This window comes from Moschus berezovskii, chromosome 9, assembly GCF_049115385.1.
Source record: "Moschus berezovskii isolate FMDL1 chromosome 9, NW_MosBer_1.0, whole genome shotgun sequence".
In the NCBI taxonomy this organism is placed as follows: domain Eukaryota; kingdom Metazoa; phylum Chordata; class Mammalia; order Artiodactyla; family Moschidae; genus Moschus; species Moschus berezovskii.
In genome coordinates this window covers 84,611,724-84,639,444 of record NC_142468.1, presented here as the reverse complement: position 1 = coordinate 84,639,444, position 27,721 = coordinate 84,611,724, and the positions used below count along the sequence as shown (strand labels likewise).

General features: G+C 38.5%; 1 protein-coding gene across 4 annotated transcripts in view; it reads right to left on the bottom strand.

Annotated features, from left to right (window-relative positions):
• SCAMP1 (secretory carrier membrane protein 1) overlaps positions 1-27,721 on the bottom strand; it is a 152,083-nt gene that overhangs the window by 115,169 nt on the left and 9,193 nt on the right. For all 4 annotated transcript variants that reach the window (XM_088839888.1, XM_088839891.1, XM_088839889.1 and 1 more), the window contains exon 2: positions 8,239-8,316. In XM_088839888.1, the coding sequence (XP_088696014.1) occupies positions 8,239-8,316 (78 nt within the window). The remainder of the gene's footprint in view (positions 1-8,238; positions 8,317-27,721) is intronic.

Here is a 27,721-nt window from a genome sequence, read left to right as displayed (position 1 = left end):
TCGCAACCAAAAGATTAAAATACCTAGGAATAAACCTAGCTAAGGAGACAAAAGAACTGTATACAGAAAACTATAGGACACTAATGAAAGAAATCAAAGATGACATAAACAGATGGAGAGATATTCTATGTTCCCGGGTTGGAAGGATCAATACTGTGAAAATGAGTAGACTACCAAAAGCAATCTAGAGATTCAATACAATCCCTATCAAATTACCGATGACATTTGTCACAGAACTAGAACAAAAAATTTCACAATTTATATGGAAAGACAAGAGACCCTGAATAACCAAAGCAATCTTGAGAAAGAAGAATGGAGCTGGAGGAATCAACCTTCCTGACTTCAGAATACACTACAAAGCTACAGTCATCAAGACAGTACGGTACAAGCACAAAACCAGAAATATATACCAATGCAACAACATAGAAAGCCCTGAGATAAACCCACACACCAATCGGCACCTTATCCTTGACAAAGGAGGCAAGAATATACAATGGAGAAAAGATATTCTCTTCAATAAGCAGTGCTGGTAAAACTGGACAGCTACATGTAAAAGAAAGAAATTTAAACACTTCATAACACCATACAAAAAGATAAACTCAAAAATAAGTGTAAAATCAGAAACTATAAAACTCTTAGAGGAAAACATAAGCAGAACATTCTATGACATAAATCAGAGCAAGATCCTTTATGAACCACCTCCTAGAGTAATGGGGGAAAAAAAACAAAATAAGTGGAACCTGATTAAGCCTAAAAGCTTTCCACAGCAAAGGAAACTATAAACAAGGTGAAAAGACAATCCTCAGAATGAGAGAAAATAATAGCAAATGAAACAACTGACAAAAAATTAATCTCAAAAATATACAAGCAGCTCAGGAAGCTCAATATACAAAAAACAAACAACCCAATTAAAGAGTGGACAGAAGATCTAAGCATACATTTCTCCAAAGAAGACATACAGATGGCTAACAAACGCATGAAAAGATGTTCAAAATCACCCAGGATTAGAGAAATGCAAATTAAAACTACAATGAGATATTACCTCACACTGCTCAGAATAGCCATTATCAAAAAATCTACAAACCATAAATGCTGGAGAGGGTGTGGAGAAGAGAGAACTCTCCCGCACTGTTTGTGGGAATCTAATTGAATGTAAAATGTAAGTAAATGTAAACCACTATGGAGGACAGTACGGAGATTCTCAATAAACTAGAAATAAAACTACCATATAACCCAACAATCCCACTACTGGGCATATACCCTGAGAAAACCATAACTGAAAAAGACACATTATCCCAATGTTCATTGCAGCACTATTTACAAGAGCAAGGACATGGAAGCAACCTAAGGGTCCATCAACAGATGAACGGATAAAGAAGCTGTGGTACAAATACACAATGGAATGTTACTGAGCCATAAAAAAGGAACGTGTTTGAGTCAGTTCTGATGAGATGGACGAACCTATCTGCAGGGCAGCAATGGAAAACAGACTTTCAAACACAGAGTCAGGGAAAGAGAGGGTGGGACAAATGGACAGAGTAGTATGGAAACATATACATTACCGTATGTAAAACAGATAGCCAGTGGGAATTTGCTGTATGACTCGGGGAGCTCAAACCAGGGCTCTGTGACAACGCCGAGGGCTGAGATGTGTGGGAGGTGGGAGGGAGGTTCCCAAGGGAGGGGACATATGTATACCTGTGACTGATTCATAGTTGATGTACGGCAGAAACCAGCACGATATTGTAAAGCAATTATCCTTCAATTAAAAATAAAGAATTTTAAAAATTACAAAATACAAACAGCATTAGAAAGAGTAACAGTGAACCAAGAATGAAACTTAAGAAAATGGAAAAAAAAAAATTGAGAAATAAGAGGCAATAACTCAGGGATCAGGAGATGACACCCACAATAAGTCCTAGGACCCAATTATAATCTGATGACATGAGATTCAAGTGATGACATGGAATGTTTTTGACAGAAAGGAGGAAGACTGTCTAGAAGTAGCTACTAGAAATCAAGACAACATATACCCAAATTTTATGCCAGTTGTCTGAGAATAGTGAGAGAAAAAGCAGCTGGTTTTTGAGAAGGTTACAGGGGAAGCAGTGTCATCATAGAAAGGCCAGGGCAAAGGATAAAACATTCAGAGAAAAACATAAAGATACAGGGGATTTTGGTGAAGTTGGACCCTGACTTTCAGAAAGCACAAGTAAAGTTTCAGGAATTAAGGAGACAGAAGGGTTCAGAATCAGTAATGTGCAAAAGCATCATGAGGATTAAAATCCAAGAGATGAGAAAGAATCTAGGGCCTCCTGTAGAGAATTACATAAATGGGAATCAAGGACATAGTGAGATTGGTCCTGATAAACTTAGAGTAGTCAAGTGTGGAGGGCAGGGAGGGATAAGTGTTCTGGAGGCTCCTTCTAAATGGGTATCAAGAGATATGAAGTAATACAGTCTTAACCCTAATGTGCCATCTTATTCCCAGTATGGCATATAAAACATAATATGAACCTCAATGATTCTCCCCTCCTCGTGTTCATATCTTAATACCCCCTCCTTGAGTATGTGCATGACCTGTGATATGCTTCTAATCAACAGAATATGGTAACAATGACAGGGTGTCATTCCCTTGATTGCCTTCTCCGACATTATATAATAGAGGTACTCTATTTCAGAACAACAGTGTGAGAAACTCTGTAGACTCTCTTAAATGAGTGGCCATGATGGGGAAGCCCCTGTGGCAAGAAACCATGCAGCCTCTAGGAACTGTGGACAGCATCAATGACCTGAGGGTGGTCTCCAGCTGACAGCCAGCCAACAGCCGGGGCCCCTAGTCACATAACCACAAGGGTATTAATTCTGCCGACAACGTGAATGAGCTTGGAAATTATCTTTCCCGTTAAGCCTTTGGATGAGAATAGAGCCCAGACAACACCTTGATCACAACCTTGTGAAACCCTGAACAAATGACCCAGTTAAGCTGTGTCCAAACTCCTGACCTATAGAAATGATAAAATAATAAATGTGTCCTTTTTCAAGCTGCTAAGTCTGTAGTAATCTGTTACATAACAGTAGAAAATGAATATATCTACTATGAGAGATTCATCTTGACCCATTAAAGGAGGTGAGGATAGTCTAGAGGAGCCAGGCTTATGACTACACAGTATCTCTTTACTCCATTCAATGACCAGAATTAGGTCTTGGGGAGGTAGTCTCAATGGGGTTGTGAGTTAGAAAGCAGATAACTTTAGCTGGAGCAAACAGCAAATTAGAAGATAAGATTTAAAAGACAGTCAAGGGGAGAAGTCTGATGAGACTTTCTACTTTCTGCTCAGTTTTTCTACAAACCTAAAACTGCTCTAAAAAAATAATGATTTTTTTAAAAAAAGATACTGTGCTTAGTTGCTCAGTGTTTCCAACTCTTCGAGATCCCATGGACTGCAGACCACCAGACTCCTCTGTCCACGGGAATTCTCCAGGCAAGAATACTGGAGTAGGTTGCCATGCCCTCCTCTTCTTCACAACCCAGGGATCAAACCCAGATCTCCCACATTGCAGGCGGATTCTTTACCATCTGAGCCACCAAGGAAGCCCAAGAATACTGGAGTTTGTAGCCTATCCCTTCTCCAGGGGATCTTCCCAACCCCTTGAACCAGGGTCTCCTGCATTGCAAGCAGATTCTTTACCAGCTGAGCTACCAGGGAAGCAAAAAAAAAATGTACTTGGCATTCGTTATTCTTAACCCCATGAACTGTAGCCTGCCAGGCTCCTCTGTCCATGTAATCCTCCAGGGAAGAATACCGGAGTGGGTAGCCGTTCCCTTCTCTAGGGGATCTTCCCAACCCAGGGACCAAACCTGGGTCTCCCGTATGACACATTTCTAAGGAGTGAAAACCTAACCTGAACTCCGCCTTAAAAAAATAATTCTAGTCACAGCCAAAAAAAAGATTTGAAGAAGAGAAACTAGGGACAGGTAAGTAGATAGGCCATTGTATTATCTCACCTGAGTACCTGAATTAGGACAGTTTAGTAGCAACGAAAAGGACAGACACATAATCTGTCCTGGAGGTATAAATAACAGGATGTGGCTACTGATTAGATGTAGAATAAGAAGCTGTTTGAGACAAAGAAGACCCAGGTGCTTCCAGCCAATGACACTAGAAGGCAATAGTTATCATTAAATGAGACTAGAAACAAAGAAGGTTCCGAAACAGACAGATTATGAGCTCCAAGAAAGACAAGAAGCAAAGGAGAAAGAAAAAAAAATTTTACAGAAAAGTATGCCATAAGAAAATTAAAAGTTATTACAGTACAGAAATTTCTTTTGCAGTATTAAAAATAGGTAAACTACTATGTACTATCCAGTCAGTTCCTGGAGCTAAAATTTTAATCCATTAGCAGAAGAAAAGTTGACATTAGAAATTATTTAACTCAAATCTTCCTCTCTAGTTCCACTGTTACACATTTGGGGAAAAAAAAGCACAAACAGCTAGCTAAAGGGAAGTTGTGTACAGAGCAGGGAGCTCAGCCTCGTGCTCTGCGACAAGCGAGAGCGGTGGGATCTGGTGGGAGGTTCGAGGTGCAAGAGGGAGGGGACATGTGGATATCTATGTAGTCATGTAGATGTATGGCAGAAACCAACACAACATTGTAAAGCACTTATCATTCAATTAAAAATAAATTTTAAAAAAATGCCCAAAGACGTTAGATGGCTTCCTAAAGATAGCAATTAATTAGTGGCAGGGACTAGATTCGAATCCAGGTCTTATGATTCTCAGTCTACTCCATGTCCTGAATTGACTTAGTCAGAGGCAGTTCCTACTTACATAAATCAATTATCTATGTCCTTTATGGTCAGAAATGACCACCTGAGCATACCAGTACTTGGAATTTTCTTCTATTGGTTCTTCTGCAGATCTTGTTGCTTTATGTGACAGAAATCATAAATACCAACAATTAGCAGAACAGGAAAGAAACCAAACAGCCTATTCCTGAAGGAAAAGAGCATGACAGTTAACGAGGCCGTGTGAAACATCACTGAAGATTTTTATCAACAGTACCACACTTCCTCCACACACACAGAGAGGTCTGTCTCCATATCCCTACGCTTCAATACTTGCCAGAAAAAACCCTGTCTGAAGCCATGAATGCCATCACCTGTGGCTGAAGCTAGTTGAGAATCAAGTTGTAACAGGCATTTAAAACTGTTGCCTAATTTAAAAGGAAAACATTCCCCCTAAATACGTAACAATTCTCAAGGATGAGCTAATTCTTCTAGTAACTTATATATTAAGTTTTAAAGGGTAAGCCAGGGAACCCATCAGGCTCAACATAATTCCAGAGGTAAACTGCATTTTGAATTCAAACAAAAAAAATTATTTCATAATCAAAGACTACCCTCCACTTCATAGAGCATCGCAATTCAGACTACCACATTTACATTACACTGCCAACCCTCAGTCTAAAAACTACATGGTCTTTTACGAGGACTCCTTTCTCTGAATTTATAATATAGCATGAATTAATATACAAATTATTAAAATTATTTAAATATTTGTTACTTTCCTTAAAGTTTCCATTCAAACAGAAAACTAAATATAAAAGGAAACCTAAAAAGAAAAATAAGAAAGACAGGAACTTTCTGAAGTCTTAACAAAGCTATATACTAATTCTGCTAAAGGATCTTCCTACTTGACCTCAAGTAGTTCACCACACCCTTATGCAACAATCTAGAAGACTGCTTCACTTTCACAAATATTTTTCTATGACAAACATGGATAACAACAATCCACTAAAATAGTATTTGGAGTTCTAAAATATCACTTAAACCAATTATCCAAGTACACCTGCTCTGTCTTAGAAAATAGTCACAGCTGCAGAAAAGAGGGGAAACAAATTTCTACAATCATACATTATGAAACAAAAGAATTCTGAAATCTTAAATTATCTCACCTGTGTTTTCCACAATGTAAAAAGTTCAACGCAAAATGCATCAGCGCTCTTACATCCGCAGTTTTCCTGGTTCTGACACTGTGTCATTGCTCATCAAATCTAAGCGAAGTTTCATTGTAAGCTGGCTGTTCATTATTGCCTAGTGATTCTTTCAGAAAATCTTTCCTTGACTGTAAAGTCTCAAACATGTAAAACCATAATTTACATTTTTTTTTCCTGGTTATATCTTCTTTGTGTAATTTTTTAAAATCCCAATTAGGTGAGAAAATCTCCATGACCAAGACTATACCTGCTATTTCTTAGGCATCTGTCTCTAAAGACAGCACTAGCAAAATGGAAAAGGCAAAAGTTTTACCAAAAAAAAAAAAGATGAGTTACATAAACCAGTTCTGCCACTTACTAGCCAGATGACTTGTGTCTCAGTTTCTTTATCAGTGAAAGGAAACAGAAAATATCCATGTTCAATGTTGTCATAAGAATTCAATAATATAGGTAAAAGCACATGGCACAAAGTAGACAACTTGTTGAAGAACACTACTATTAACATTACCAGAAAGAATAATCTAAAACTGCTACTGTAAAAAGGATAAACATATTTTTTGCTAGTAAAATCTTCCCAAAAATTATACAAAAATCTCTCTTTATTCATCACCAGCAAATTTTAACAGTCATTCAAATCTCTACCCTCCAGAAATCATGTTAGAAGAATTACATATAGTGGAATAAAATATACCAGGCTCTTTTTCTTCCTTTCAACTCCTACCAAGTTGCAATCTCATACTTTTTCACAGTTTTCTGTAAGGCTATGCCATATGACACTGCAATCTTTACATGTCAACACCGGTCAACTTATTGGTCATTTCACAGGATTCAATATGAAACATGCTCAATGAAAACTTAATGATCTCAGCCTGGGCTGCAGTTGCTACACAAAAACAGAGGCTGTTAAAATAAATGAGGACTTTGAATAAAGTGAAATTTAAAAGTTCACCCGCATTTTAGGGCTTTTATCTTGCACAAAGTTCTTCCTAAAACTAAAAAGTTAATACACCATGAAGATATTTCCAAGCAAAACCCGATATGATCTTCCAGAATTATCTTCTAGATTATGAAAAATATGATCTTCAGGCAGACATGATCAAGTAAGGATCCTTATGCTGACATGTAAATACAAGCACAGAACTGAAGAACTTCAATATCTTTAACAAGATGACTAGAATTTCAGGAGCTAACAAAGTTTAAAACTAAGGGCCTCATGAGTGTGATATTTAAGCTAAAGGCTCAAATACAGGAGACAAAATTATTTGCCAGAGAATTTTTGAGAGAGAATTCTCAACCTATCTTCAGTAGTCCTCAAAACTGGCTCACAATAAAATTATCTAAAGGATGAAAGGAAAAACAAAAAACTGCCTTATGAGGGATTGCTGCTGCTGCTAAGTCGCTTCAGTCATGTCCGACTCTGTGCGACCCCATAGACGGCAGCCCACCAGGCTCCCCCGTCCCTGGGATTCTCCAGGCAAGAACACTGGAGTGGGTTGCCATTTCCTTCTCCAATGTACGAAAGTGAAAGTGAAGTCGCTCAGTCATGTCCGACTCTTAGCGACCCCATGGACTGCAGCCCACCAGGCTCCTCCGTCCATGGGATTTTCCAGGCAAGAGTACTGGAGTGGGGCGCCATTGCCTTCTCCATATGAGGGATTAGGGCCCTCACAAACACTGTAATAAAGTTGCCCAGCTGCTTCTAACATGCATTCAAGGCAGAGAACCCTGTCCTCAGGGTTTTTTCCATACTCCTTCATTTTATAAACCAAGACTACATTTTGAGAAGATTATACTTCTAGACCAGTTAAAGTTCCAGAGATTCTAGTCTACCAGAGAAGGCTAGTCTTATTCAGAATCACCTAATTTAGAGGACAATCATACAACAATTAATGGTTCAGTTCTATACAAACATCTCTTTGTAAGAAAACATCACCCTGTATCACCATGAAAATACAACATGTATAACAAAAAATCTCCCCTGTTTAAAAAACTGTAGTAATATTAACATATTAGAGGGGTTATTAGCAAATTGTAGAACCATCACGGTATTTTCAATTACTTGGAATATTCCTTTTTTGAAAAAAAAAAAAAAAAGAACTTGCTAAATTCTAAATAAAACACTAACAGCTATTTTATATAAATTTAATAATAAACTTAAAAGAAACCATAACTGAGATATAAATCCCATTTAATTTCCATTTTAATATTTAAAAGTAGTCCAATTAAGAATAGTCTTACTGTTCTAGAATCTGAGAATGGATTGTATTCATCAAGTCCTGGTGGGACATTTCTTGTCACTTGTGTAACTGATGGATCCTGGAATAAAATTCAAAGGAGAAAAAAAAGGTTACTTATCCTTTAAGATACATTTATATTTACAAAGCATTTGCTTTATCTGTATGTTTGGTCACCCAGCTAAGCTAACAGAGGAAAATAAAGAAGATTATCAGATTTACTCAGTCCCATTTCCACAAAGTTGAAATTTAAACCCACAGCCCTCACACCCTCAAAGAAAAAGAAATGAAAACTAGGTTAGATGCAAATCAGCTGCTAGCTATTATTTAAAGAATGAAAATAGACCACCTCTTAACAGTTGTGTGGAACCAATTGCATCTTAGCAAATCTTGAGTAAATCCATCCTTTCCTTTGGGCTCCACAAAGAGTTCATGTCCCCCTTTTCTTGAAAATAATATCTTCAGTTTTCCCTACTTCAGATTTAAGTACCACAGCACAAATCAGTGTCACATACAGGCAACACCTATTCAAGATTAAGCCTCTCTTTACTTGCTTTATTCTACGAAGTGTTTCTCCATGACTGTAGTTTATACTGTTCCACATGATCCTAGACTGTCTCCCTTTTCCAAGTATTATTACCACATTGTCCCAGCTTTTCAAATCTTAATATTAGGCTTTCATAAAAATAACTGAATCACAAAATTCTAGTTATTCTATTTCTCTTGATTGTGAAATTTAAGATACTAAGATAATGAACATCTCAACAAAATTGACTACATAATTAATATGAAAAGCATATGCAAGCCATAATGTACAGCTTCATCAGCCTTTATATCACGTTAGTCACAAACTTTCGCATTCATCAGAATCAAATAAAACACACACTGCTGCACCCTACTCCCACAGTTTCTGACTCAATAGGTCTAGGGTGGGACCTGAGAATCTGCAGTTCTAACAAATTCCCAGGTGATGCTGCTGGTGGGGACCACTGATCTCTTGTCTACACTGTTCCTTCTCTAATTGATCTTCCTCAACAAAGCCAAAATTACCTTTCAAAATTGTAAAGCTGATCTTCTCATTCCCCTCCTCCAATCCCTCCCCTCTGCCCCTTATCCATTTCAGATTTTGAGAGACTCTCAACTATAAAAGACTGCTTCCTCAAAATGAGACACAAGGCTTCTGACTATCTGAACTAGCCCCTGCCTACCTTCCAGTTTTATCAACTCTTACGACCATCCTCATCTCGCCAATCCTTCTCCCTTAACCAAACAAAATAAGCCACTGCATAAAAAGCCTCACACTTGGCAATAAGTGGTAAAGATAAATTAAAAGTACAGCACAAATGAAAAAGTCTTTAGGTTTGCTAACAATAAAATGGGAAGGAGGAAATGGTATCACTCTACTTCTCAGGGCTTCCCTCCCAAGTTTATTAAAAGATGACTAGAAAGATTATGAAGAGTGGACATGTGCTTCAGGGGAAAAATTAAGAAAAAAAGAAACATGAATATTTTGATAAAGTTTTTTATCAAGTTGACATTGCTGTGCTTAAAATTTGGAAGTGGGTTCAGGGTCAAAAAGTGGAGACCTAGCAAACCTGGATGGTCCAGAGGCAGTCATGACTCCCAGCCCACCACCATCCACCACAATACCAGATGACCTGAGTCCTCAGACACCATGTGCTTCCTCGGCATTGCTTCCTCAGGCAGTAATACTCTTCCAGGCAAAGTCAGCCTGGCAATCTCCCCCTCTTCCTTAAAGACTCAACCCAAAGACTACCTCATATGCCAACCAGTAATCTTCCTGATACCTGCCTGATAACCCAGTCACTCCATCACAATCTCAATGTTCCCACAGAACTTGGTATTTACCTCCATTAGCATTTATTTCACTGAACCATGATAAGCCTCATGCAAGTCTTTTTTACCAAAATTAGATTGTGACATCTTTGAGTACAAGAAATCAGTAAATAGGTCTTTATGATGCTGTAAAAGTGCTGCACTCAATATGTCAGCAAATTTGGAAAACTCAGCAGTGGCCACAGGACTGGAAAAGGTCAGTTTTCATTCCATTCCCAAAGAAAGGCAATGCCAAAGAATGCTCAAACTGCCGCACAATTGCACTCATCTCACACGCTAGTAAAGTCATGCTCAAAATTCTCCAAGCCAGGCTTCAGCAATACATGAACTGTGAACTTCCAGATGTTCAAGCTGGTTTTAGAAAAGGCAGAGGAACCAGAGATCAAATTGCCAACACCCACTGGATCATCAAAAAAGCAAGAGAGTTCCAGAAAAACATCTATTTCTGCTTTATTGACTATGCCAAAGCCTTTGACTGTGTGGATCACAATAAACTGTGGAAAACTCTGAAAGAGATGGGAATACCAGACCACCCGACCTGCCTCTTGAGAAACCTATATGCAAGTCAGGAAGCAACAGTTAGAACTGGACATGGAACAATAGACTGGTTCCAAATAGGAAAAGGAGTACATCAAGGCTATATATTGTCACCCTGCTTATTTAACTTATACGCAGAGTACATCATGAGAAGTGCTGGGCAGGAAGAAGCACAAGCTGGAATCAAGATTGCCAGGAGAAATATCAATATGGCAGAAAGTGGAGAACTAAAGAGCCTCTTGATGAAAGTGAAAGAAGAGAGTGAAAAAGTTGGCTTAAAGCTCAACATTTGGAAAACAAAGATCATGGCATCTGGTCCCATCACTTCATGGCAAACAGATGGGAAAACAGTGGCTGACTTTATTTTTGGGGGCTCCAAAATCACTGCAGATGGTGGTTGCAGCCATGAAATTAAAAAACACTTACTCCTTGGAAGGAAAGTTATGACCAACCTAGACAGCATATTAAAAAGCAGAGACATTACTTTGCCAACAAAGGTCCATCTAGTCAAGGCTATGGTTTTTCCAGTAGTCATGAATGAATGTGCTGCTACTGCTGCTAAGTCACTTCAGTTGTGTCCGACTCTGTGCGACTCCATAGATGGCAGCCCACCAGGCTCCCCCATCCCTGGGATTCTCCAGGCAAGAGTACTGGAGAGGGGTGCCATTGCCTTCTCCATATGAATGTGAGAGTTGGACTATAAAGAAAGCTGAGCACCGAAGAACTGATGCTTTTGAACTGTGGTGTTGGAAAAGACTCTTGAGAGTCCTTTGGACTGCAAGAAGATCCAACCAGTCAGTCCTAAAGGAGATCAGTCCTGGGTGTTCATGGGAAGGACTGATGCTGAAGCTGAAACTCCAATACCTTGGCCACCTGATGGGAAGAATCAACTCATTTGAAAAGACCCTGATGCTGGGGAAGACTGAAGGTGGGAGGAGAAGGGGACGACAGAGGATGAGATGGTTGGATGGCATCACCGACTGAATGGACATGAGTTTGAGTAAACTCCAGGAGTTGGTGATGGACAGGGAGGCCTGGAGGGCTGCAGTCCATGGGGTCGCAGAGTCAGACACGACTGAGTGACTGAACTGACAGGGGAGTGCACCTTCACTGAATTTCAACTGATTTCCTCCATCATGCTTCTTGTTGGACCTTCTCAATCACTGCCACATATAACCTCACAGGAAGATTAAAACCTGGCAAGAAAATACTTTCACCTTCAGCTAGACATAGGGACATTAATTCAGTAACGGTTTCTTTGGGACACTTTCACCACAGGGGGTACAGGTTCATTCCCTGGTTGGGGAAGTAAGATCCCACATGACACATGGTGCGGCCAAAAATAATGGTAATAGTTTCTTCAATAAACATTTCTTGTGAATAATCAACCTCAGTGTCTTCTCAGTATATATATCATTCTCAAGCTAAATAATAGTCTAAAAACACAAAAGACTCCATGGATGATTGCGTATAACATACATTATGTATGTACTTACTATACCTGCTAACACTTAATAAGTTTGGGTTTCCTGATTAACACTCAAAAGTTTCTTATCTTAGGTACTTGTTCAAAAGCAAAGAGAGGACTCGTCTAGGAATTGGAAACTCAGTTCACTGGAAATGACTAGGCTCTGAAACCTTAAGCAAGTCACCTAAACTCTCGTCTCATATGTAAAATAGGAGAAATATGATATATGATCACCCTGGTCAGTTGAAAGTCTGAAATGTTACACTAGACTTTAAGTCTTCATTGTTTGGAAAGCTAACTGCCTGTATTTAACCCTCCCCACCCTACTAGTGAAAAGATGTAAACACTGAACAAGGCACTTCATATTTCAATGTGACTCAGTTTTTTCATCAGTAAGATGTATCACATAGTTCATGAACTACTGTGTGTAGAATGACTGATACAGTTCCTGCACATGGGCAACACTTGAGTGACAGCTTAGGCTGTTATCATTATTACCAACAAGAAAAGACGAGTCAAACAAAACAGCTGTCCACTTTTTATTAACTGTGGTATCAAGAAAGTATAGAGCATCCTATGCAATGAATAGGCCAAAAAGCATCCACAGCCACCTTCTGAGGGAAGCAGTGACCGGAGTCCTCCAGCCAGTCACTGTGTCATGTGCCCCCAACAGCTTAGCGGCATGCCAAAGGATGAAGAACTGGCCTCTGTGCCAATGGCAGCCATTTTTAGAACCGGACATGAGGGAGCCTGGCAGACCCCTACAGAAGTGATTCTGCATTGGATACTAACTAATCAATTCAATTAGGGCTTGTTTGTTGAGGCACTTGAATGAGACATAAAGACGGTACTGTAATTGGCAGGAGAAGCTGACACTAGTCACAGTATAGAGACAGACAGAAGCGAAGTCATAGAAGATGAGCAGAAAAGGGGGCAGCAGGTTCGGCACCTAAGGGGAATGGCATTTACCAGAGTTGCCAAAACTGTGGCCAACAGAGCTGCTGTCCTTCTAGCTGATGAGCAATGACTGGTGTTAGCTAAGTCTTCACACATCCCTACAGATCCCCAGGAAGACGAGAAAAGGAGGATACGTCAGAGGGGCAGAAGAGGCAAAAAAAGTCTGGCAGAGATCAGCCCTCTAACCTTTTAACTACTGATTTCATGTGAAAATGGTTTCCACAGCTTGGCAGGAGGGAGGTAAAGGGCAGGGGGGCTGTGGACTGCGGAAACACCACGTGAGCTCCCAGAAACTGTTTCATCCCAACAGCAGAGACTGACTGTGTTGGGCTTCCTTCCCTCCTCAAAATCCAAACAAAAAACCTCCATCACCTGAGGTAACCTGAGCATGTCTCCATGCCTTAAAACCAGCACAGGTGGAACCAATGCCCTTGGCCATTTTGTGTTCTATTAAAACTTTACATAAAAACAGTTTACTTTCATTAATATTTTATATTTAAAATCTTCTGGGCGAGAAAGATTTTAATAAGTATTACCATTTACTGATGCCAAGTATATATTCTGGTCTCAAACATACTTACTGACCCAAACTGCTGCTATATCACTTTTTTGTAATTGAAGTTGATTTACAATGTTGTGTCAACTTCTGTAGAGCAAAGTGATCTAGTTTTACACACTGTGGTTTAGCATAGGATTTAGTTTCCAGAGCTATACAGTAGAACCTTGTTGTTTATCCATTCCATGTTTAATAGAAAAGACCCCGATGCTGGAAAAGACTGGAGGCAAAAGGAGAAGGGGGTGGCAGAGGATGAGATGGTTAGATAGCATCACCGACTCAACAGACATGAATTTGAGCAAACTCTGGCAGACACTGAAGGACAGGTGAGCCTGGCTGTGCTGCAACCCACAGAGGCATAAAGAGCTGGACACAACTTAGTGATTGAACAACAAATGTAACAGCTCACATCTGCTAAGCCCAACCTCCCTCTCCCAAGCCCCACCCCCTTGGCAACCACAAGCCAGCTCTCTATCACTTCTTAATTTAATTCTAATTTCACCTTTTCTCTCCCTTCTAATTTTAAGGAGATGGAGGAGAATACAACTCTAGTCTTTATCCTTAGATTTTCTTAGTGATAGATATTTCCCACAGTTGTAAAGTTTAAGGCAACTTGACAAAACCTATGCAAAAAAAAACCTCTTTATATACAAGTTTCATCTCTTCCCATCTTTTCTCTGGATTACCCTATCAGCTATCCTTTTCTCTCATATGTTCATCTTCTTCTTCTCAACAGGACACCTCACATCTACACTTTAAGTCTCAGTCATCTTTAAAATACACACAAGCAAAAAGAAACAAAACCATTCCTTCAATCACCCTCAAGCTACTTCTACAAGCCCCCTTCTTTCTATGCACTCCCCATCTTCCACCCACACACCCTCCCATCAGGGGCTGCATCTTTCAGGGTAAACTGCAATAGCCTTCCCGCTGTCTCTCCGCCTTGTGACATCTTCCCCAATCTATTCTTCACACTGAACCAAGAGGAGCGTCTCAAAACACAAACTTGCTCATGTCACACCTACAGACTTGATGAATGTGAAGAGAACAAACGTATACTAAATTTGGTTTACTCTCTCAATCATCTAAGAGCATATTTTAGGCCTATGAAAACTTACCAGTCTTTGGGAATGAAAAATGAATAACTGGTGAAATCATTTATGGGATAGAGATTGCAAACATGGCTAAATTTTCACCATCCACATAAGTGACTGCTACAGCATGGAGACAAGCTTTAAACCAGCGACAACTATTGATAACTATCGATAACTATTCTTCTATCACACACAGCTAAAACTCTCTATTGTGGTAATACTATATTTTATTTACCTAGACCTATGTCACATAATGCAGTGACCACTAGCCACATGTAGCTCTTGAAATGTATCTAGTTCAAATTGAAATGTGCTCGAAGTATAAAACACATGATGTTTCTGATTCTGAAGCACAAAACAATGTAAAATATCATTAACAACTGTTAGGTCGATTATATGTTGAAAGAGATTTTCTACATATGAAGTTAAACAAAATGTATTATTAAAATTAATTTCACCTGATTTCTTCTTACATACCATCTACAAAATTTAAAATTACACATATGGCACAAATAATATTCCAACTGAACAGTACTGATCTAGTCATTATAATTTATTCAAGAATGGCTAAAATTTCACTTTCATTCATTTGGAAAAATTCAACTATGTCACAGAAGGAAAGCAATAAACTCAGATTTAAAACTAAATTTCCTAGAAGTTTTTTGAAATTATAAAAAATGGTAAGAGACCTGATCAGAAGTTTCTCAAGCCAATGTTTTTATACAACACAGTAGCAGACTTCCAACATGCTTTCTCACTGTCCTCACACTGCATGAGATACCAGAAGACAATAATTTGAAATATTTTTAATAATTTTGAAAAAATTAATATTTACAATTCTATCAAGGAAACCTATGGGAAACTGAAGAAGCCTAAAGCAAAGATAGACTGAAGGAGAGAGAATTCATCAAGTTTAGCACAGAACTAGACTCTCTAATTATCTCATGTACACGACTGAGTGACTGAACTGAACTGAATCCTCAGAACACAATCCTATGACTTTCATTCTATATCCTTTCTTTCACTGCTGAGAGTTCTAGCTCAGAAATATTTAAGTAATTTGCCCAAAATCATATGGCTAACAAGTGATGGGCTCAAGGATTCAATTTCAAATCTGACTCCAAAGACCAAGTTTTTAGAAGAAAATCTAATGAAGGATACAAATTGATGTTTCAAATATGTTCTCAAAAGAAAAGGGCTGAATTAAACACTGCATTGCTCCACAAAACTCTGCCTAATCCAATCAATACTACACACTGGACTAAGCAACTTGATTCAATAAGAAATGCCCAAGCTAGGGGCTGTAAGAGGTGCTACCTTTAGAGAGTAAAGTTTTTTCTCCTAGTCTATACTTCTCAGAGCTACAGGAATCATACGACCTCAAAAGACACTGAGAGTGAGGAGGAAGAATTATTGGTGCTACGAGAGAAGTCACTAAAACTTTCAGCAAGACTCTAAAACAACATTTAGCAAAACTTTCATAACTTGTTACAAGGAGTGCTAAATAATCACTGGGAATTAGTCAATAAATCACGATAGTGAAAAGTTAATATTCATTTTCACTGTCAGTCACGAAAATCTTAAATTTGAGATTCAAAACTAATTTTTATAGACCAAGTCACTCCTCAATAAATTAGAAACAATTGAAGCAAACACATCTAAGCAAATATACCTCATAAATGCAAATTAAAAGTTAAAAACCCAAACCTTAAATTGTACTTTTTGTCCTGCCAAAAAAATCATTTCATTTTCTAGCCCCTCTATATTCTAAAGGAAGAATTCTTTTGGAACATTATTTCTGAATATCATGTTCATCGTGTAGTCACTCAGTCACGTTCCTCTTTGCAACTCCATGGACTGCATCATGACAGTCCCATGCTGTCTTTCACTAGATGTCCTAGTGTCCCTCACCATCTCCCAGAGTAATATAATTTAGTGAAAATTTCATCTGGATAATTAATGATGTATGTAAAGGATGAGATGGTTGGATGGCATCATCGACTCAATAGACATGAGTCTGAGCAAACTCTGGGAGATAGTGAAGGACAGGGAAGCCTGGCCTACTGCAGTCTATGGGGTCACAAAGAGTCAGAAATGACTGAGCAACTGAACAAAAAGGGACTTAAATAATACAGAATGCAAGAAACTATTTCTTAGTCCACATGTGCATGCTAAGTCACTTTGTGACCCCATGTACTATAGCCCATCAGGTTCCTCTGTCCATGGGATTCTACAGGCAAGAAAACTGGAGTCGGTTGCCATGCCCTTCTCTTCAAGGGATCCTCCCAACCCAGGGACTGAACCCATGTCTCTTCTGACTCCTGCACTAGTAGGCAGGTTCTCTACTGCTAGCACCACCTGGGAAGTCTACAGTCAAAATGAAATTAAGAGATGTGTGGCTTTCTTTGTTCTATTTTATACTGTCAACAACATTCTGAGCAGGAACTAACAGAAACCTTCTCACAGTATCCTTATTAAAGCCATTAGTGGAACAATGTTCATCCAGTTCTTTAATTCCTAACTAAACTTGAAACAATAGAATGGGAAAGACTAGAGATCTCTTCAAGAAAATTAGAGATACAAAGATGGGCACAATAAAAGACAGAAATGGGATGGATCTAACAGAAGCAGAAGATATTAAGAAGAGGTGGCAAGAATACACAGAAGAACTATACAAAAAAGATCTTCATGACCCAGATAACCACAATGGTATGATCACTCACCCAGAGCCAGATACTGGAATGAGAAGTCAAGTGGGCCTTAGGAAGCATCACTATGAACAAAGCTAGCGGAGGTGATGGAATCCCAGCTGAGCTATCAAATCCCCAAAGATGATGCTGTGAAAGTGCGGCACTCAATAAGCCAGCAAATCTGTGAAACTGAGCAGTGGCCACAGGACTGGAAAAGATCAGTTTTCATTCCAATCCCAAGACTAGAAACGTAATGCCAAAGAATGTTCAGACTACTGCACAACTGCACTCATCTCACACACTAGCAAAGTAATGCTCAAAATTCTCCAAGCTGGCTTCAACAGTATGTGAACCACGAACTTCTAGATGTTCAAGCTGGATTTAGAAAAGGCAGAGGAACCGGAGATCAAATTGCCAACATCTGTTGGATCATAGAAAAAGCAAGAGAGTTTCAGAAATACATCTACTTCTGATTTATTGACTATACCAAAGCCTTTGAATGTGTGGATCACAACAAATGGTGGAAAATTATTCAAGAGATGGGAATACCAGACCACCTTACCTGCCTCCAGAAAAATCTGTATGCAGGGCAAGAAGCAACAGTTAGAACTGAACATGAAACAACACACTAGTTCCAAATCGGGAGAGGAGTACATCAAGGCTGTATGTTGTCACCCTGCTTATTTAACTTAAATAAGAGTATATCATGTGAAATGCTGGGCTGGATGAAGCACAAGCTGGAATCAAGATTGCCGGGAGAAATATCAATAACCTCAGATACGCAGATGACACTACCTTTATGACAGAAAGTGAAGAAGAACTAAAGAGCCTCTTGATGAAAGTGAAAGAAGAGAGGGAAAAAGTTGGCTTAAAGCTCAACATTCAGAAAACTAAGATCATGGCATCCAGTCCCATCACTTCATGGCAAATAGATGGGGAAAATATGGAAACAGTGACAGAATTTATCTTTTGGGGCTCCAAAATCACTACAGATGCTGACTGCATTTATGAAATTAAAAGATGCCTGCTCCTTGGAAGAAAAGTTATGACCAACCTAGACAGCAATTAGGAAGCAGAGACATTACTTTGTCAACAAAGGTCCATCTAGTCAAAGCTATGGTTTTTCCAGTAGTCACGTATGGATGTGACAGTTGGACTATAAAGAAAGTTGAGCACCAAAGAACTGATGCTTTTGAACTGTGGTGCTGGAGAAGACTCTTGAGAGTCCCTTGGACTGCAAGGAGATCCAAGCAGTCCACCCTAAAGGAAATCAGTCCTGAATATTCATTGGAAGGACTGATGCTGAAGCTCCAGTACTCTGGCCACCTGATGCAAAGAACTGACTCATTGGAAAAGACCCTGATGCTGGGAAAGATTGAAAGCAGGAGAAGGGGATGACAGAGGATGAGATGGTTGGATGGCATCACAAACTCGATGGACATAAGTTTGAGTGAGCTCCAGGAGTTGGTGATGGCCAGGGAAGCCTGATGTGCTGCAGTCCATGGGGTCGCAAAGAGTCAGTCATGACTGAGCGCCTGAACTGAACTGAGACTTGAAACTATTAACCTCTGTGTCTGAATCTTCCCATTTACAAAATGAGGGAGTAACATCTAAGCCTTCTGCCTCAGACTCTGCACTTAGAAGAAGAGAGGCTACAATACTGACCAATTCCTCTTTTTCCCTCAAAGCATTTAACTGCACATTACATCTCCCAACTCACGTGTGGACTCTTGACATGAGTGACTTCTCCATCTTTGTATTCCTGGTGACTAGTACAGTGTCTACTGCAGTGTCTGATTCACTGTCAGCACTCCATATATTTCTGGCTAAATAATCCATTCTTATTCCATCTTCAATGACAAAAATCTCTTGAAAACAACTGAATTTGAAACACTTTATTCTCTAATATAGTCACAGCAATTACATAAAATCTTTAGGTAACTATAAAGACCTTATCAAACTGGCAAATGCTACATTTTAAATCTAATTGTTGATAAAAATTGAAAATAATGTATATGTATGTCTGAGTCCCTTCTCTGTTCACCTGAAACTAGCACAACATTGTTGATTGGCTCTTCCCTGAAACAAAAATTTTCGGTGTTAAAAAAAAAAAGACTAAACTTGGCTTGTTTTTAAAATTACGCCATTGGATCCACTCAGTCACATGAACCATCTAACCAAAATCACAGAAAATAATCCACTGGCAAAAGAATTAGATGCTTTATTGACAAGTGCTATGAGATATCACTCAAGTAAAGGGTTCCCAAACTCCAAATTCCGCATTTATTATGTGGCATCATATTTGAGCTACAGGAACTATATGAAAGCTAGTCAAAAGAAGACAGTATGTCAAAAGCTAGAGCAGTGGCAAGAAACCTAAACAAATGACTTTTTAGACCAGAGTAAAGCACTGAACACTTCAGTCAGTTCAGTCACTCAACTGTGTCCGACTCTTTGCGACCCACAGCACACCATGAACCACAGCACACCAGGCCTCCCTGTCCATCACCAACTCCCAGAGTTCACTCAGACTCATGTCCATCGAGTCGGTGATGCCATTCAGCCATCTCATCCTCTATCGTCCCCTTCTCCTCCTGCCCCCAATCCCTCCCAGCATCAGGGCCTTTTCCAATGAGTCAACCCTTCACATGAGGTGGCCAACGTATTGGACTTTCAGCTTTAGCATCAGTCCTTCCAATGAACACCCAGGACTGATCTCCTTTAGGATGGACTGGTTGGACCTCCTTGCAGTCCAAGGGACTTTCACGAGTCTTCTCCAACACCACTGTTCAAAAGCATCAATTCTTCGACGCTCAGCTTTCTTCAAAGTCCAGCTCTCACATCCATACATGACCACTGAAAAAACCATAACCTTGACTAGACGGACCTTTACAGTTAGGTAATATCAAAGTATTCTACATCTATAATAAACCCCTAAGAGTTAAAAAAAGCTAAGTAACTTTAAATACACAACTGATACCTTTAACCATATACAAAAATTAACTTAAAATGAACCAAAGCCTAAATACGTGCACTAAAATTATAAAACTCTTAGAAGAAAACACAGAAGAAAATCTTCACGACCTTAAATTAGACAATGGTTTCTGAGATAACACCAAAAGCACAAGCAACAACAACAAAATATACAACTGGGCTTCATCAAGATTTAAAACTTTCCTACTGAAAAGTAAACCAAGAAAGTTAAAAAAAAAAAACCTACAAAATGGAATTTTCACACATCATATATTTGATAAGTGATTTGTATCTAGAATATAAAAAAAAAACTATCTCAAAAAGACAATTTTTAAAAGGGCAAAGGATTCAAATAGACACTTTTCTAAAGAAACCATACAAATGGCCACTAAGTACATGAAAAGTCACTCAACATTACTAACTATGGAAATGCAAATCAAAATAATGATACCACTTCACGCTACTAGAATGACTACAATAAAAAAGAAAGTATTGGCAAGGATGTTTTAAAAAAGGAAGTTAAAGAGAAAGAAAAAAGAAACTAGAATCCTCATACTCCGCAGTAAGAATGTAAAATGGTACAGCCATTTAGTAAAATAGCTTGGCAATTAGCAAATGACCAGGCAATTTGACTCCTAGGTACATATCCATCAGTTCAGTTTAGTCGCTGAGTCGTGTCTGACTCTTTGCACCCCACAGACAGCAGCATGCCAGGCTTCCCTGTCCATCACCAACTCCCGGAGCTTGCTCAAACTCATGTCCATCAAGTTGATGATGCCATCAAACCACCTCATCCTCTGTCATACCCTTCTTCTCCTGCCTTGAATCTTTCCCAGCATAAGGGTCTTTTCAAATGAGACAGTTCTTCACATCAGGTGGCCAAAGTATTGGAGTTTCAGCTTCAGCATCAGCCCTTCCAATGACTATTTAGGACTGATTTCCTTTAGGATAGATTGGTTTGATCTCCTTGAAGTCCAAGGGACTCTCAAGAGTCTTCTCTAATACCACAGTTCAAATGCATCAGTTCTTTGGCGCCAAGGTCCCTGGTGTCTCAGATGGTAAAGAATCAGTTTGCAATGCAGAAGACCTGGGTTCAATCCCTGAGTTGGGAAGATCCCCTGGAGAAAGGCATGGAAACTCACTCCAATAGTCTTGCCCAGAGAATCCCGATGGACAGATGAGTCTGGTGGGCTTCAGTCCATGCGTGTCAGACTCGCAAAGAGTCCAACACAACTGAGCGACTAAACACAGCACAGCTTTTTTTATAGTCCAACTCTCACATCCATACATAACTACTAGAAAAACGATAGCTTTGACTAGATGGACCTTTGTTGGCAAAGTAACGTCTCTGCTTTTTATTATGCTATCTAGGTTGGTCATAGCTTTTCTTCCAAGGAAGAGTTGTCTTTTAATTTCATGGCTACAGTCAATCATCTGAAGTGATTTTGGAGCCCAAGAAAATAAAGTCTTTCATTGTTTTCGTTTCCCCATCTATTTGCCATGAAGTGATGGGACCGGATGCCATGATCTTAGTTTTCTGAATGTTGAGTTTTAAGCCAACTTTTTCACTCTCTTCTTTCACTTTCATCAAGAGGCTCTTTAGTTCCTCTTCACTTTCTGCCATAAGAGTGGTGTCATCTGTATATATGAGGTTACTGATATTTCTTCCAGTAATCCTGATTCCAGCTTGTGCTTCATGCAGCCCGGCATTTCGCATGATGTACTTTTTATGTAAGTTAAATTAGCAGGGTGACAGTATACAGCCTTGCCGTACTCCTTACCTGGTTTTGAACCCAGCTGTTGTTCCATGTCCAGTTCTAACTGTTGTTTCTTGTCTTGCACACAGATTTCTCAGGAGGCAGGTAAGGTGATCTGGTATTCCCATCTCTTGAAGAATTTTCCACAGTTTGTTGTAATCCACACAATCAAAGGAAGCAGATATAGATGAAGCAATGTAGAAGCCAATGAAGCAGATGTTTTTCTGGAATTCTCTTTCTTTTTTTATGATCCGACGGATGTTGGCAATTTGATCTCTAGTTCCGCTGTCTTTTCTAAATCCAGCTTGAACATCTGGAAGTTTCTCAGTTCACGTACTATTGAAGCCTAGGTTGGAGAATTTTGAGCATTACTTTGCTAGTGTGTGAAATGAGTGTAATTGTGTGGTAGTCTGAACATTCTTTGACACCACCTTTCTTTGGGATTGGAATGAAAACTGACCTTTTTCAGTCCTGTGGCTACTGCTGAGTTTTCCAAATTTGCTGGCATATTGAGTGCAGCATTTTCACAGCATCATCTTTGAGGATTTGAAATACCTCAACTGGAATTCCATCACTTCCACTAGCTTTGTTCATAGTGATGCTTCCTAAGGCCCACCTCACTTCACACTCCAAGATGTCTGGCTATAGGTGAGTGATCACACCACTGTGGTTATCTGAGTCATAAAGATCTCTTTCGTATCGTTCTTCTGTGTATTCTTGTCACCTCTTCTTCACATCTCTGCTTCTGTTAGGTCTATACCATTTCTGTCCTTTATTGTGCCCATCTCTGCATGAAATGTTCCCTTTGTATCTCTAATTTTCTTGAAGAGATCTCTAGTCTTTCTCATTCTATTGTTTTCCTCTATTTCTTTGCACTGTTGACTTAGGAAGGCTTTCTTATCTCTCCTTGCTATTCTCTGGATCACATATCCATATATCCACATAAAAACTTGTACAGATATTCACAGCAGCATGATTCCTACCAGCCAAAAGTGGAAACCCAAACTTATATCAACTGATGAATGTACAAATAAAATGTAGTATATCCATGCAATGGAATTATAATTTGACAATAAAAAGAAATGAAGTTCTGATATGTGCTACAATATGAATGAAACGTAAACACATGATACTTTCAGTCATAAAAGATTACACTTTTTACAATTCCATTTATATGAAATGTCCAGAGAGAATATTAGTGGCTTCCTAGCGCTGGAGAAGTTGGGAGGGAAATGGGTAATGACTGCGAAAGGTCATGAGATTTCTTTTCAGAGTGATGAAAATGTTCTAAAATTGATAGTGATGACGCACAACTGTGAATATACTAAAAATCACTAAACTGTACCCATTAAATTGGTTAATGGTATGGTACATTAATTATATCTCAAAGTTGCTTTTAAGAAGATAATCAGTTGTAACAATTCTTGGAAGAAATCTTGCCAACCAGCTACAGATCCATATGCAGGGCTTTCCTGGTGGTTTAATGGTTAAAAATCCACCAAGCAATGCAGGGGACATGGGTTCAATCCCTGGTCCGGGAAGATCCCACAAGCTGTGAGGCAACCAAGCCCTTGAACCATAACTACTGAGTCCACACACTGCAACTACTGAAGCCCACATGTCCTAGAGTCCGTTCTCTGCAACAAGAGAAGCCACTGAAATCAGAGGCCTCGTACCACAATGAAGAGAAGCTCCAGATCCTTGCAACTAGAGAACGAACACATGGCAAAGTAGAACCAGCACAGCCATAAATAAGAAATAAGCCTTTTTTAAAAAAATCCACATCTTCAAAATCTAAGTACCAAATCACTCAGTGCCCTTATTAACTACAGAAACATTCATTAGGAAAGAAGTGAAAAAGAGACTGGGTAGGAGATCTGGCTCTCAGAGACTACAATAATACCAGAGTTTGCATATTTACAAACTGGTTACTTTATTTTAGCATCCTACTCTTTGGAATCATGAAAATTTCTTATGAAATTTGAGAAACTGGGTAGCTAAAAGAGCTAGATGCCCATCAAAAATGCACTAAAGTATACAGACATAAAAAGAAAAAGGATGATGGCAAAAAACAGGAAAATATTTGATCATATTTGTTCAACTGATTGGTGGGCTCAAATGACCACTAATGAATGGAGCCACTGAACTGATATCCTCATCCCTTATTTTCAATAAACTCTCAAGAGATGGAGGATAAAGGGAGGAGGGAGGTGGGAGGGGGGTTCAGGAGGGGGAACTTACGTAAATCCAGGGCGAATTCATGTCAATGTATGGCAAAACCAACCAATATAATATTGTAAAATAATTTGCCTCCAATAAAAATAATTACCAAAAAAATAAAAAAAGAAGAAAACTGAGAAAAAAAAAAAAAGAGATTTTTGCACCAAAAAAAAGTTTGTTTTGTCATATATACTGGTTCTGCACCAAGATTAATGAGTTTTCTGTCATTCACATTAAATACTGAAATAGCAAAACAATTACCACTAATTGTGGCCAGCAAATACCCATAAACAAATTTTTAAATGTCTTAGTAATTTGGTCATATTACAGGCAGTCATTGAGAAGGAAATGGCAACCCACTCCAGTATTCTTGCCTAAAGATTCCCATGGACAGAGGAGCCTGGTGGGCTACAGTCCATGGGGGTCACATAGAGTCAGACACAACTTAGCGACTGAGCACACACACATAGGCAGTCAACTTGCAGATGTAGCTTTTCCACCTCAAATATATGTTGTAAGGAACGTTTTCTTAAGAAACGAATTCTGGCTAAATAAATAACCTACTCTTGCTAACTTAGTGGTTAAGCTCTTCAGACCAGCAAATCCAAATATCCATGGGGAGAAAACGTTCAGAATTCCAACTGTGACACAAGGAATTCATCCTGCCAGCTTCCCATGACTTCAAAAGGTAATCATAATCACAACTTTAAAAACTATTTAACCTCAAATATAATTTTAAAAAAAACATTAGATATCCTTCTTAAAAATCAACATTAAACAACCAAGTTTACAACTTTTCACCATTTAAACAAAGTTTGCACCACAAGGTAATTTGTCATAAAAATAAAATGAACTCTCATTAAAAGTTAATAAAAATTAGAGTCTGCCTTAAAAAATACAGGCAATTTAGGGATAAAATAAAGGAGAAAAATAAATAATCACATGTTGCAACCAAAGAGAAACTTGCACCATTATTTCCTTTACCTGTTATTTTAAGAGCTTCTTATCTTTGTCTTAATTCAAAAGCTAAACTCATGCAACTATAAAAAGTGTAAAAAAAAATCAAATAAATATGGAAAGCAGAAAAATTAAGCAATTTGCCTAAGGTCACCTAGCTAGGAGGTGGACAAGCAAATTCAGGCTGCCTGGCTCCAATGCCACCCTTTCACCTACTCCCCTGGACCACCTCTGTAGATTTCACTAACTCCTTCCTCTAAGCCCCCAGCACTGGGGTAAGAACACGTAAATATCTGTCTGCAATACATATAGGTCACGGAACATTTTCTTATGAACTCAGCTCTAAATGGTGGTTAAGCTCCCCTGAGATTCAAATATAAACATTTCCATACATTTTTTTTAATCAAGTAGAAAAAGCATGCAACACTTCTTTGAAGTTTAGGGAATACATTAATTACACTTTTATAATATGCCACTTACTTGTAAGCAATTCACTAAAATTTATGACTACTTGAGATGCCAAAAATTAGGCATGGTAGGCCATAAATAAAACCACAAGACTGGCTAAATCAGGCTAAAACAAGCATAAACTACTTTGGGAAAATAGTAAAATTACGCTAGTAAATTTACACTAGTATGCCAGCCCCGGCCATAACTGGCCCGTATTCTTGATCCTCTTTTCCTATCACCTACCACCTCCCACAAATATCCCACATCACTATATGAGAATTCTAACCACCACTGGAGGATTCTTGCAGAAAAAATGACTGCCAGCAGCATATACACAACTCTACCTTTGCTTATATCTCTTGAACAAAGTAGAGACATCCAACACTTGTTGAGTATATACTGTTCTCATGATATGCACTGTTCTGTTTGATGAGCAAAAACCTTTAACAGCTACATATACTAAATCATTGCATTCAAACGTCTATTTTTCTTCTATTAACAATCAAGTTAAAATTATCAATATATACCTATCACAAATCCTTTCTTCCTGGTTTGATCTCACCAAAAGTCAGTGTTTGATCTCAGCAATACTCAAAATGCACAACATGTTTATAATTTACACTTATTCCTTGCTTTATTCTTTTAAGAGGTTCTAACAATTTTGCTGATATAAAAAAAATTTTCAGTAATTCATCTGTACTCTGTAAAATAAATAGAAGTCTCTTATAAAGAAAATAAAGTATCAAGTTGGTAATATTGATGCATTCATAATTACATTCTAAAAACAAGCATAAAACTCATTACTACGCTTTTTTTAAGTTTTGAAACAAGCAGAGATTAGAAACAGTTGTAACACTAGCTCTATTGGTTTGGGAAGATTAGCAAGCTTACACACACACACACACACACTCTCTCTCTCTCTCTCTCTCTCGGGACTTCAGCAGGTTCTTGGGAGCCATTTTGCATGAAATATGAAGGGTTTTTTAACAAAAAATACTTCATTTCTTTTGCAAAAACATAGATTAAGAATAAAGTTTTACAACAAGGGTGCCAAGATCATTCAAAGGGGAAAGAACAGTCTGTTCAACAAATAGTGTTGGAACAACTGGATATCCACATTCAAAACAATGAAGTTGGACCTTACTTCACACCCTACACAAAAATTAACACATAATCAATAATAAAGCTAAATGTAAGAGCTAAAACTATAAAACTTCTTGAAGAAAACTAGGATAAATGTTCACAACCTGAGGTCTGGCAAAGGACTCTTAGATACAATATCAAAACAAAGAATCTAAATATAGATAATTTGGACTTAATCAGAATTTAGAACTTTTGTGCTTCAAAGAACATTAATAAGAAAGTAAAAAAGTAACCAATAGGAGAAAATACTTGTAAATCATTTATCTGCATAAAGAACTTAAATCCAGAATATATTTTTTAGAAGTCTCTTACAATTCAATGAAAGACAACCAAATTTTCAAATAAGCAAAGGATATGAATAGACATTTCTCCAAAGATGATATACAAATGGCCAATAAGCACATAAAAATAAATTCAACATCATATGACAATATGCAAGTCAAATCCAAAATGAGATACTTCACTTTCACTAGGATGGCTAGAATTATTAACAGGTAACAAGTGTTGATTAGGATGTAGGGAAAGTGGAACCCTCATACACTGCAGGCAGGAATATATACGAAATGGTGCAGCCACTTTGAAAAACTGTCTGGCTATTCCTCAAATGATTCAATATATTTACCACAAGCCCCAGAGATTCTACTCCCAGGTATATACCCAAGAAAATTAATACAAATGTTCAAACAAAAACTTGTACACGGATGTTTATAGCAGCATTATTCATAATACTCAAAAGGTAGAAACAATCGACAGATGAACTGGCATTACTAATTCTTAAAAGCACCCAAAGCCAAACACCAGAAAGGAGATTATTGGATTGCTCTCTGC